General features: G+C 59.3%; 2 protein-coding genes and 1 pseudogene across 2 annotated transcripts in view; 2 read left to right on the top strand and 1 right to left on the bottom strand.

Moving 5' to 3' along the window:
• Positions 1-6,671, top strand: part of CCDC85C (coiled-coil domain containing 85C) — a 91,256-nt gene extending 84,585 nt beyond the window's left edge. Inside the window, exons 4-6 of the mRNA XM_007987801.3 lie at positions 4,715-4,810; positions 5,632-5,730; positions 6,562-6,671. Of these exons, the coding sequence (XP_007985992.1) occupies positions 4,715-4,810; positions 5,632-5,730; positions 6,562-6,651 (285 nt within the window). The 3' untranslated portion in view covers positions 6,652-6,671. The remainder of the gene's footprint in view (positions 1-4,714; positions 4,811-5,631; positions 5,731-6,561) is intronic.
• LOC140710137 (uncharacterized) lies at positions 6,668-9,993 on the top strand (annotated as a pseudogene).
• A 517-nt stretch (positions 9,994-10,510) lies between these two features.
• The window catches only part of CCNK (cyclin K), a 32,737-nt gene continuing 30,394 nt past the window's right edge, over positions 10,511-12,853 (bottom strand). Inside the window, exon 11 of the mRNA XM_037984477.2 lies at positions 10,511-11,870. Coding sequence (XP_037840405.2) covers positions 11,245-11,870 — 626 coding nt within the window. The 3' untranslated portion in view covers positions 10,511-11,244. The remainder of the gene's footprint in view (positions 11,871-12,853) is intronic.

The following is a 12,853-nucleotide window of genomic DNA, read 5'->3' as shown; positions in this document are numbered from 1 at the left end:
CCCCAGGTGGGGTGACGCTGCTGGAGGTGCAGGGCAGTGTCCAGAGGCACATGTGCAGGGCTGCCTGTGCCCAGTCGCTGTCCCTCTGAGCAGCTCATTAGCCTGCGCCACTCCTTGGCCACAGTGGGGAGAGGGTACCCAGCCAGCCCTGGAGCGTGGGGCTCAGGTGTGTGGATTCTGCACTGAAATGACCAACCGGATGCCTCCAAGGGTATCCTCTGCCCCTACCTGGCTGGCCTGGCCTGGAGGGAATGGGGCGGGTGACTTGGAGCCAGCTCCCGGGAAGTGGACCCTAGCTCAGGATGTGCCCTGTAGATGGATGGGATGGCAGTGGGGAGCCACAGGAGTCCAGGCCCACTTGCCCTCCTAGCATTGGCAGCCTCGCCTTGTTGTGGGGCGTAACACCTGGGGGAGCCCTGGCGGGTGCGTAGCTGATGCTTAGGAAGCACTGGCTGTTCTCGTTGCGGCAACTGCAGAGCCATGTATGGAGATGCTTCTTGGGCAGCGGGTGCACTCATAGCAGCTGTGCCCCTTCCTGCTCTCCCCTTCACCCCTCGCCCACAAGGCTGACCCCAGGACCCCCCGCAGAGCTTGCTGGGCCTCAGTGCTGGCTGCTGGCTCTGCGATTTCTCTTTTGCGGCCCTTCCACCTTCTCCAGGAATGCAGCTGTAGAGCCTGTGCAGGCAGCAAAGCCCGCCGATGGCCGATATTCCAAGCATTTATCCAGGAGTCCCTTGGCTGAACAAGGCTCTAACTGTTTCTTGTTGGAGGGCTCTGAAAAGCCAAGGGATGCCCCCTTGGGGCTGGCTCCTTAGCCTTCATGCCCTGTGCCTCTCATCCATTCAGATCATGGGAGGGAGTAATAGCAGCTAGCAGTTGCTCAGTGCTGTGTCCTGAAGTCCTTCGAGTGGCCTGCAGGTTGGGAAGTGCTGTGCAAGCACAGCTCTCACATTCACCAGGCCCTCCAGACATTGTCTCCCTGCAGGCCTCTGGAGAGCACACCCCGGGCATGGGTTGAACATCAAGGTCTGACAGTGTGGATAAAATGCTGTCAGAGTTGGGGAATGTTCAGGAAGGCTTCCTGGAGGAGGCAACCTTGGGAGGGGTTTCGTTCTCCTTGCCTCCTTTTTCCCTCTAGACTGCCCTGTGCACCAGGGGGTGTCCCCTACTTTGGAGAGGAGGACGTGAGGCTCATAGGGGTGGGAAGGATGGCCAGGGCCCCGTGGTGAGTGCGTACTGGTGCCTGTGTGTGCCTAGAGGTCAGGGGCCAGCGTGGGGGCTGTGCATGGGGTCGTTCCTCCATGAAGCCAGGAGGCCAGGTGATAAATTGAGGTGCAGGGGGCAGGATCCGGGCTGGTTGGTGGGCAGGCCCCCAAGAGTGGGTGTTGAGGGGTCAAGGTGTCTCGTGGGAGGGGCCACCATGAAGCCTGGAGAAGTGGCTGCTGCGGAGGGGCCAGGGCCAGAGGCCCAGGGGCTAGGCCTTGTGAAGTTTTCACAGGGCAGTGGGCCCTTGCTGGGTCCTGGAGAGCCCATGTCCGGCACTTGGACCCCCGGGGAGAGACGGGGTTATCTGGGGACGGCTGTCTCCGGGCTCAGACACTGCCTGGGACACAGGCCCTTCCAGACCCAGGCAAGTCTCCTTTAAGGCTACCTGTGGGTCATGGGCACAGCGAGGGCATGCTGGAGAGTCCTTGGGTAAAGCAGGTAACTCTCTGGGGTGGGCACCCCCCCTCTGCCCTCTGCTGCCTGTACCCTCCACCCACTGGCTGTCAGGGCAGGTGCCCAGGGCTGGCCCCCAGTGGAGGGTGGGAGGCGGTTTATACCATCAGCCTCCTGAGGGAGCACACTCACAGAGTTACGCCATCATCACAATAGAACATTTTCATCACCCCAGAAAGGCACCCAGTACCCATCAGCCATCACTCCCATCCCCCTTCCTCCCAGCCACCGGCAACCACCGATTGGTTGGTGTTTTCTGTCTCCATGGATTTGCCTATTCTGGATATTTCGTATAAATGGAATCACATGATGTGTGGCCTTTTGTGTCTGGCTTCTTTCACTCCGAATCTTGTTCTCAGGGTCCAACCACAGGTACCCTGTGTTGGTCTCCATTGCTTTTCATGGCTGAATACGATTCTGTGGTGTGGGTAGAACACATGGTTCCTTCATTTGTTGCTGCACATTTGGATCATTTGCACGTTTGGGCTCACATGAATGGTGTTGCTCTGAGCGTTTGGCGACAGGTATTTTGTGGATGTCTATTTTCAGTTCTCTCTGGTGCACACTGGTATCCTCACTTTGGGCAACAGCTCAGGAGTCCCACAGACTTGAGATCAAGGCCCAGTCCCATTGTTTACAAGCTGTTTGGTCTTGGGCAAGCCATTCTGTTAGCCTCACTCTCCTTGTCTGTAAAGTAGGCATGTAGGCCAGGCTCAGTGGCTCACGCCTATAATCCCATCACTTTGGGAGACCAAGACAGGAGGACTGCTTGAGTCCAGGAGTTCAAGACCAGCCTGGGCAACATGATGAAACCCTGTCTGTACCCAAAAAAAAAAAAAAAAAAAAAGCTGGGCATAGTGGTGTGCACCTGTAGCCCCAACTACTCTGGAAGCTGGGATGGGAGGATTGCTTGAGCCTGGGAGGTCGAGGCTGCAGTGAGCTGAGATGGTGCCACTGTACTTTAGCCTGGGCAAAAGAGTGAGATCCTGCCTCAAAAACAAAAACAAAAAAAAAAAAAAAGGGGGGGGGGCCTGCATGGACATGTAAAAAGATAGTGCCTGCCAGAAGCAGTGTGGCAAGGACTCAGTGGGCCCATCCACCCTAAGTGGGTACCTAATCAGTGGGAGGTGTGTGTGGCCAGAGGGGGTTGAGTTCTAGTGCAGTTGGGGGCCCTTGCACCCCGGGAATGCCCTGGAGGCAACACTAGGATTTTGTCTGGTCCTGGTGTCACTTTCAGGATCCCAGGCCACGCCCTCACTGGCACCCACCACTGCCCAGTGAGGTGGGCAGGAGAGGGGCGGCTTGCACAGCCCACCCCCATGCTCCTGGCTTCCCTCCTGCCTGTGCTGCAGAAATCCTGGTCCCCTGGAGCTGGGGGCTGTAACAGGACAGGCAGCCCAGGGGCCTCGTGCAGATGGGGACATGAGGCCAGAGGTGCCAGGGGCCAGCTGGCACATGGACTCTGTTCTGCAGCGGAAGGTGCAGGAAGGTGTAGGTGCCCAGGTCTCCCGGGGCCGTGCGTGTGTGACTGGCGCCCCCTGCTGTCCGGCGTGGTGAGTGCCGCCTTCTGCGTCAGGTTGGGGCGCCCCCTTGCGCTGCCCCAGGGGGAATCCCGGCATCCCTGTTGGGTTCCCTACACTACAGAGATCCGATAGCCTGGGCTGGAGTTAGAGGTCTGCACACACCCTGGGCAGAGGACCCTTTCTGTTGTCCAGACGAGGAAACAGGCTCAGCGTGGGTTGGGCCCCACCTCAATGACACTTTCCTAGACCCCAGGGCTCGGGGGGCCTCTGGAGGTAGCTGCTCCCAAGGCCCCCTAGCCTCAGGGGTGGGGCCTGGTCTCCGTGTGGAGGCAGGAGCCGGTCAACCTGCAAGGCCCTGGGAGCAGGTACAGGCCGGGGCGGGCGGGGAGGGCACCAGGGTTTGGCTGCCAGGCCTGCAGGGGCTTCCGGGCCCTGAGGGTCGCAGAGCCCAGCCCTGCAGTGTTAGGTGGCCCCATGATGCGGGCCTGGGTGGGTGGGATTCCAGCCCAGCTCCCTGAGCCTGCCAGGCCATTGGGAGGCATCATCAGAGCCCCATTTACAGAGAGGGCAGCAGACTCAGCTTTCAGGGTTGGCCCAAGGATTGCCAGAGTGGGGAGCCCCGAAGACGTCCTCAAAACCCCAGGGCTTCCAGGGCCCACAGGGCACCACTGTGTGTTTTCTGTCTGGCTTTGGGCACCTGTAAGTTCCTCCCAAGCTCTCCCAGCATCTTGTGAACTCCTGGTTCCTGTTGGGCCCCCGTGGTCCCCACTGCAGCCTGAGAAGAAGCCCTGCGCCTGGCTTCCCAGCCACATGGACCGTTAGAGGCAGGAAGCTGGGGGTGGGACCACCTGCCCCTGGGTAGACACGCAGCTTCTGACAGAGGCTGGGTCCCCTCCCCAAGGCCTGATGTGGGAGCTGGGCACCTGGCGGCCAATTCATCCCACAGGGCTGGGAGGCAGCAGCTGGGAGGCAGCAGCTGGGAGGCAGGCCCCAGGAGTGCTCAGGGCGAAGCCAGCGTCGTCCAACCAGGCTCCAGGGTGGGCAGGGGAAGGGAGTTTGGCGTCAGGTGCCAGGGTGGAGTCCAGACCTTCCTGGTCTTGCTGCGATCTGGGTCTTTTGCCTTGCCTGGGCTGAACTTCTTTTCCCTGCAGAACAGACGCTAGGTCTTATCTGTGCGGGGTGGGAGGGGAGCCTGAGACGTATGGGTGGGCCCTGGACCGCCCCTCTCGCCTCTGTGCTATCAAGGACCATTTCATCTGCAGAAGACCTGACGGGCGGACCGGCCAGATGGGGCTGTGGGCTCCTTGGGTCTCCGTCCTCACACCTGCCTCCTCTGCCTCACCCTGGTCCCCTTTTCCTCCTGCCTGGGCCCTGGCCCCTCAGAATCGGGGACTTCTCTGAGCCACCGGTCATTCCTGTGGCCATGTGGGAGCCAGCCCGGGTGAGCTGAGATGTATGATTGCCTCCCCCAGGGCCTGGCCTGCCCCGCACCTGAGCTGCCCTCGCCCCCCTCTGCTGGCTACAGCCCTGCAGGACAGAAGCCTGAGGCTGTCGTGCACGCCATGAAGGTAAGGGCCACTACCCCCTCCCTCAGGAGCCCCCGGATGCTGGGTGCGCCGCGTGACTGTGGGACCTTTGCACCCGGGGGCATCCAAGTGGCAGGGGTGGGGGGTTTCATCTGTGTGTGGGTGGCTGGGTGACCATGGCTGCCTGGAGCACCGTGAAGGCAGAGCTCAGAGGTGGCAGTCGTAAGTGTGTCGCCTGTCTGCCATCCTTGAGCCACTGCAGCTAGCAAGACTGAGGCCTGGGGTCGGGGAGGGCAGGCACCCTACTAAGGCCAGAATGATAGGGGCAGGAGTGGGGCTAGAAATAACCTCAGGTCTGCCAGGCCCAGCCTCTGCAGGTGCCGACGGGTGAGTCCGATGGGCTCTGGTTTCTCTAGGCTGTGCACACCTGAGCACAGTCCCCACTCCCGTGCCCCGCTTCCTCCTACGTATGTGCCCCATGACATCCCACGTGCGTGCACGGACACGCCCATGCCTACTCACACCCCCTCCACGTGGCGAGTGCCCACTCATCTCCAGCGGGCCCTGGGTTGTAGTGAGTCCAGCTGAGGGTCTTCCCTGCCCAGCCTGTCTACTTCCTCCCAGATGGCCCAGCCATTAGCTGCTTCCCTTGTAGGGGCTTCCCTTGTAGGGCATCCACAGTGTCGGCAGGGTGAGAAGATGACCTACCCCTCAGTTTTTTCCACGCTTGTCACCAGGGGCCCAGCAGCTCAGGGTCCTCAGCTTTGGTGTGCAGCAGGGGAGGCTGAGGCCCAGGGGCCAGGTGACTTGCCCGAGGTCTGCCGGTGGCCTCTGCCCCTGACTCCAAGACCTGTTCCCTTCAGGTCCTGGAGGTACATGAGAATCTGGACCGGCAGCTCCAGGACAGCTGCGAGGAGGACCTGAGTGAGAAGGAGAAGGCCATCGTTCGCGAGATGTGCAACGTGAGGCTTCCAGGAGTGGGGGGCAGAGGCTTGGCACTGGGAGTGCGACCAGGGCCACCCAGCATGGCCACACCCTTCCCCATGTGGGACTCCATTTCTCGAATGCTCAGTGAGGGCTGAGTGGCCTTGGATGGCTGAGGGGAGGCCTCGGAGGCACTGAGAGCCCCAGCTGGTCATCACCTCACTGCCCCCTGCCCTTCCCAGAGGGCCCGTGGTGTCTGCAGATCTGCCCTCCCCATGAGGGGCTCTGGACAGAGCCTGAGCCCCCCACCCCCTGGGGTTGGTTTGTTCACCCCAGGTGTTCCCTGGGTGCTGGCCCCTGGGCCTCCCAGCTTGCTGGTGCCCCCCGTGGCTGCTGGCTGGGCAAGTGGTGCTCAGAGCAGGAGGTCCAGGTGGAAGCCCTCAGTCCGCCAGGCTGGGGCTGCCCAGGAGAGCCCCGTGCCCGACCCAGCTGAGCACCATCAGTGGTCTCCTTGGGTGCTTGCAGGAGCCATCGGGGAAGGAGTTTCATAGGGTCTGAACCCAGGGCTTAAAGGGGGGCGAGGGGCTCTGAACTGTGCAGCCCCTCCCCCATATCACTTAGTGGGGCTCATGGACCCCACTGGACAGCCGCAAGGCTGAGCCACACCCCAGCGATGACCTGCTAAGGCTTGATAGCGGGCATGCAAAGACCTGGTGTCGGTGTCTCTGGGCCTGCAGTGGCCTCCGCGTCCCTCCTGGCCCCATGGCTCTGAGGACGTGGGTGATTCTGCCGTGATGAGGCGGCGGACGCACACAGCCGGCAGGTGGACGCAGGTGAGGCCACCACTCACGGCTCTCTCCTCTCCACAGGTGGTCTGGAGAAAGCTGGGAGATGCAGCCAGCTCCAAGCCCTCCATACGGCAGCACCTGTCTGGGAACCAGTTCAAGGGGCCTTTGTAGGGCCACTCTTCTGTGGATGTGGACTGGCCCTGCTGGGCGTCCCCAGGGGGAGTTTCAGGCCCCAGACACAGGCAGGACCTCCAGTCCAGCCCTTGTCTTCTTTCTCTGTGGTGAACTGTACATAGGACGCTGCCCGCCCTGGCCCAGCTGCCATGGGTCCGATGCACTGGCCCAAGCCGCCATCTCCCGCCTCACACACCAGCAACCTGGGAAGGAGACGCCGTGGCCATTCCTGCAGCAGAGCGGCCTGGACACCTCGTTCCCTCTCTGGGCCCCGAGCCCTGAGCCCCATGAGCAGGAGGCTGCTTCTGAGATCCAGCCTGGGGACTGTCCAGGCTCCTGTGTCCCGCCTGGGATGGAGGGGCCACTCATCAAACCCTCTACTCCCCGGCTGCCACCCACACTGGACGGACAGCACTGCTACCTGGGTCTTGACACAGGTGGTACCACTTCTCGCCCACGTGCCGTGGCCTGGCCCACCAAGCCCTGGGTCCCCGGCACGTGGACAAGGCCGCTCACCATGTCTGTGGCTGGCTGGAGGCTGCCCTGGGCCCTTCCTGTGACCCCATATCTGGAGCTCAGGGTGCCCTCACACCTGGGGATCCGCACCCAGCCACCCAATGCCTGCTGCTCCTTGCTTTTGGAGGTCATCCCCCTCCCCCACAGTCTCTGCAGTGTCCCCCCGCCGCCCTGTCCAGGCTATGCCCTTTTTGGGCACCTCCTGCCCCATGCCTGGGGCACGTCCCTATTTGTGGTTTACATGACAGGCCAGTAACATAGGAAGGGCCTGGGGAGAGTTTCTGGGCTGAGCCATATGTGATTTTCCTGATGGGCAGCACTGGGCCACAGCTGGGGCTCTGGTTGGCTGTGACCTCCCCCAGGGCCTGGCTGCATCTCGGGTCCCTGTGGACAGAGCTGTCCGGGCTGCAGATGAGACCTGTTCTTTTTGGGAAGGAGGGGGTCTGGTCAGGTTCTGCCTTTAGTGTGTGGTGTGACCTTTAGCAGTTCACTCAGCCTCTCTGGGATCTTGGTGGAAACAGGGCTCTGAGGTTCCTTTCAGCCATGCTTATGGCCTCAGGTCATCCGGCACACACAGGGCAGGGGTCCTCACTGGGGGGTGTGAGCCGACAGCCCACAGCTGACCTGCTGGAGAGGCCAGAGGGTGGCCGGGCAGAGCTGAGTCCCGCTGCCTTGCCATCGCTGTGGGTGGACAGTTGCCTCCCCACTCTGAGCCTGTGTTCTCCGTTGTAAAATCGGCAGCAGAAGGCCCTCCTCACAGGATTCTGGGATCAAGTGAGATCTTATGTGTAAATGACCATGTATAAACTGTAAAGTGCAACAGAAAATGTTGTGTGTGAGGAAAATAAGGCCTAGAGGGGGTAAGTGATGTGAGATCATCAGACGGGAGATCCCAGAGCCGCAGTGTGGGGAGAGGCGCTTCCCCACGTCAGCTCGTGCTGCTGTAAGCCGCCCTGGCTCTTGAGTCCAGGACCTCATCAGGTCCTCATTAGACTCCTGTGGTCTTCCAGCAGGTGCTCAGAACCCCACCCGAAGAGCCCAGGGAGGCTGTCATCCTACCCAGCAGGTCTCACACAGGCCCACGGCTGGGGATGCAGGCAGGAGGAGGGAGGTGGCTGCCCTGCCCCTCTCCCGAGCTGGCGGCTCTATCCTGAGCAGTTCTCGCTGCCTGTTTGCTCTCAGGGGAAAGGCTCACACCCCCATCTTAGCCCCAGGGCTGTAAGTGGGTGCTGGTGACGGGATGGTGTGGCACTCCTGCTGTGGGTGCTGGTGACGGGACGGTGTGGCGCTCCTGCTGTGGGTGCTGGTGACGGGATGGTGTGGCACTCCTGCTGTGGGTGCTGGTGATGGGACGGTGTGGCGCTCCTGCTGTGGGTGTTGCCAGGAGGCTCTTTGGATTCTTTGGGAAGGAGTGTCACCCGGTCAGGTGGTATGCTCCCCGGCCACTAGCGGTGTACACGGGAAGTGGGGTGAACACCTGCTGCTCATGGTACCCAGTGATTCTTGCCCGAGTGGGCAGCTGGGCAGACGCCCTTCTGGGTCTTGGAGTCCAAAGAACCGCAGAGTAGCCCAAGGGGTGTGGGTCAGTTTTGAGTGGGAGCCAAGTCTGGGAGCCCGTGTGCATCATGTTTGGGTCAGGTTGGCTTGGCCACCACTGAAATAAGCAATAAGTATGGGCTCCTGGTACCTGCGGATCTCCTACAAACAGGCCCAGAGAACAGCCTTGAAGCCACCTTTCCCCTCACGGGGACTGACCCTGTCTTTAATGCTGCAGTGGCATCCAGGATCAGTGGAATGTTGCTTTGAGAACCCTCCTGCCTGTTACAGAGGCAGCACAAAGCTAGTGCCCCCTGAGCCAACACGGCACTGGGATGGCTTTCTAGGACAGAACTCTGTTGGTGACAGTCACATCTCAAACTAATAGCTGATTTTAAAAGCCAGCAGCAGCGACGCCACGTACCTGAATACAGGTGGCAGTTGCAGAGCCGTGGGCTGTAGAGGGTCAGATGGGCCTTCCCACAGGGGAACCCTGGGGGCGCTGCAGCTCAGGGTGACTCCCGGCTCTGTCACTAGCAGGGAGGGCAACCCCTTCCTTCTGGAGCCTTAGCTCTGAAAGCCCCCAGTGGGGGTGCCCTTTCAGAGGCCCCCTTTCCATTTCGAAGGCTCTGATGCTTGATCTTGAAGCCGGACACGGCACTGGCACTCGGCTTCCGTTTCCACTGTGACAGACGGAGGTCTCCTTTCTAGCCCCAGCCCAGCGGCCAAGCCCATCCTGGCCTTAGAACATGCTGAGCACATTTTGTAGGGTGGCACCTTTCTATCCAAGTTACTAGCTACATGTCAGTGTTTAAAGAGAAAAAAGTGACCTTTCATTTTTTTTTCTTGAAACTTGAGGAAACAAGATACATACTACTGATTTTTTTTTTTTTCTTAAAGAAAACTAAATGCATGACTGCAGAGCGGCAGAGGTGTGTATTTTTCATACTGTGGGGAAAGTATTCGTGCTGCTTTTTGGAGATGGACTGGAACGTCTGGTTTCTGTCCCTGGGCCCGGCAGCTACGTCTCATTTTCTGTAGAAGGTGCCACAGTGAGACCCGGAGCCACCCCTTCCTGCCCTGGCGCCGTTTAGAGCTGGGAGCCTGTGGACTCCCGGCCTGTTTCTACCTTCTATTCAACCACTCTGACGTGGGGAGACAAGAATAGAACTTTTTGATAGTGTGGTAAAAACATTGATTTGAACTATTTTAGTAAAAGGAGTAACAAACAAGATTGTGATAGTGTCTACTTTGAGCTAGATAAATAAAGGCCTCTTTGTGAGCCTCCTGGCTGGGTGCTCAGTGCTTGTTTCCGTCACGGGTGGCAGGGTCAGCAGGCAGAGACAGGGCCAAGGCCCCTCAAACACCTCAGATGGGGGCTCAGTCGGGGCCCCTTCCACAGACACAGCTCTGGCCCCTCAAGGTGGATGGTGAGGCCGCTGCTCCTCCAGCTGCCTCCATCTCATGGCAGGCCAGAAGTGGAAAGGGTTTCAAACCCAAGCCTGTGTTCCTGTGTGTGTTCTATGCAGCAAGGCTTAAAAGTTTCAAGCTGGTCTGGAACTCAACCAGGTCCTCCAAAGGAAACCAAGGCAGGCACAGGATGGGCGCAGGCTGGCTTGGCAGGCAAATATGCCGATCCACCCAGAGCACCCTGGGAGGCAGTGGGGTTGGCTCTGGCTCCTGTGAACTGCAGCCAGGCCTCTCCCGGTACCCAGGGTCCGGAAGGAGGGCTTCTACACATTTTATCACCCAGGGACTGCGAAGGCCTGGAGCCCTACCTTCCACCCATTAACAAAGAAAGGGATAGTTTCAGAACTGCTTTTATTTGGATAACTGACTGAAGGAGTCTCATTTGTAACCAAGATGGAATTCACAGTATGTTGTTACATTCACACTTAAAAAATATATCTCTATGTACAGGAATTTGCAAATAGATGTAAACATACATTACTTTCCAAGTACATTTCTCCCCTTCTCCTTGGAGGAAAAAAAAAAGCCATCCAACGAGGCAACCCCTTCAAAATAATTTTAATACAAAGGATGCAAACATCTGTAAATCAAAAATGTGGTTCTTCTGACCCTTCTGGGTGTCATGGGAGAGAACGTCATTGAATGAAAATGACAACAGCTTGACTTCAGATGGAATTTGACTATTTAAAATTGAGTTTCCAGGAAAAGTAGGCACTGATTTCTAGAAGGAAATTAACTCCTTACCGAAGCTATTTATTGAGCCAATATGGCTGGTTAACATCTTCACTAGTATAAAGTAACCCAGTGCAGGACTCTCAGACATTAGCTGAACCAAGTGTACACAGTCAGACTGCAAGGGCGTTGATGAGGCTACTCTGAAAGCTGGCTGTCCCCGTCCTCTAGATGTGAGGACCACCCTGATTTTATCCCAGGGGCCTGGTCCCTTCTTCCCATACTGCAACTGTCGCGCATTATACAAGGTACCCTGCTGCTTACCCACTTCAACTACTCTGCAAGTCGATTAGAAAAACTTGTTAAAAAAAACAAAGGGGGAAAAAAAGGCTCACGTTATCTCATCCAGGCTGCCCGCCCCAGCCCCCCAACTGGAGGCATGCCAGGTGGGGGAATGGGCGGGGGCACAGGGGGCTGTCCTCCAGGGGGGACGGCAGGAGGTGGGTAGCTGGCTGGAGGCAGGCCCAAGCCTGGAGGAGGATGAGGGGGGACTGCGTGGGTAGGGGGCAGGCGTGGGGGTGGGGGTGGGAAGTTGGGGTTGTAGGTGGGTGGGGGTGGGGGGTAGCCAGGAGTAGGGGGCGGGATGGCAGGTGGGGGGAAGGAGGCTGGGGGAGGAGGCACAGGTGGCGGGGGCGGATTGGGTGGGTAGACATGGGGGTGGTAGGGCAGGTGTGCAGGTGGGCCGTATGCGGGGGGCAGGGCGCCGTAGGAGGGTCCCTCGGTCTTCATCATGGACTGCAGGCTCTGGTAGCCCTCTCCAGACATGTAGGAGCTGGTGGTGGACATCCCAGTCATGTAGCTGGAGGGGGGCGGGGGCGGGGGCCGGTGTGGCAGCGGCGGTGGCTGGTGCACAGGAGCCGGGTGAGCCGGAGGAGGAATCTGGACTTTGGGGAGGTCAGTGGCATCCACAGGGCCCGGCGGCTCAGCCTCACCTAAGGCAGCAGCGAGGGGAGGCTTCCGGTCTGCAGGAGAGAGATGTGTTGGTGACCGGCCTCTGCAAGCAATAGCTGCTTTTTCAGTGCCTCCTGGCCCTTGAGGGCCATCTTTACAGAGGAGCAGGAAGCAGCTGCCCCCTCCTCTGTGGCCCAACACATGGGCCCGTTCCCCATGTCCTGATGCCACCGGATGTCTCCCCACCATTTGTCAAAAAGGCCCTCCACCCTGTCTGCGACGAGCTGGGGTTTTCCCTCCCTCAGCCCTAACCACACCACCCGCAGGCAGTCTCGGCAGCACACGAAGCCCCCTTGTGCCCTGGCCCCAGCCCCCTCTTCCTAGTGTAAAACGTGTGGGGGCTCCTCTATTTTTCTGCCTTCAGAAACTGACCCCAAGAGTCAGGGCCACACTGAACTCCTGTCTGCAGCAGTGGCATTTTGCAGAAAGCCTCAGAGTTGGTCAAATGAATGTGATGGCATTTAAAATAATTCTGTACAAGTCTCTGACATTCCCAATGTACCCATCGAAGCAGCAATTCAGGTTCTATTCTACTCAAGAGGGGCTAGATCAATCCCCACTGTGTACTCTCAGACAGCAGCCTCCTTGAGAAGAGTCTGTGCAGGCGTGCTGCGCGCTACGTGCGCGTGGTGCGTGTGTGTGCATGCTGCTGTGTGTGTGCATGTTGCTGTGTGCGTGCTGCTGTGTGTGCGTGCTGCTGTGTGTGTGCGTGCTGCGTGTGTGTGCGTGCTGCGTGTGTGTGCTGCGTGTGTGTGTGCATGCTGTGTGTGTGCTGCGTGTGTGTGCGTGCTGCGTGTGTGTGTGCGTGCTGCGTGTGTGTGCTGCGTGTGTGCGTGCTGCGTGTGTGTGCTGCGTGTGTGTGTGCGTGCTGCTGTGTGTGTGCGTGCTGCGTGTGTGTGCGTGCTGCATGTGTGTGCTGCGTGTGTGTGTGCATGCTGTGTGTGTGCTGCGTGTGTGTGCGTGCTGCGTGTGTGTGTGCGTGCTGTGTGTGCGT

The sequence above is a fragment of the Chlorocebus sabaeus genome, chromosome 24, assembly GCF_047675955.1.
Source record: "Chlorocebus sabaeus isolate Y175 chromosome 24, mChlSab1.0.hap1, whole genome shotgun sequence".
Taxonomy (NCBI): domain Eukaryota; kingdom Metazoa; phylum Chordata; class Mammalia; order Primates; family Cercopithecidae; genus Chlorocebus; species Chlorocebus sabaeus.
This window is presented reverse-complemented; position numbering and strand designations above follow the sequence as displayed.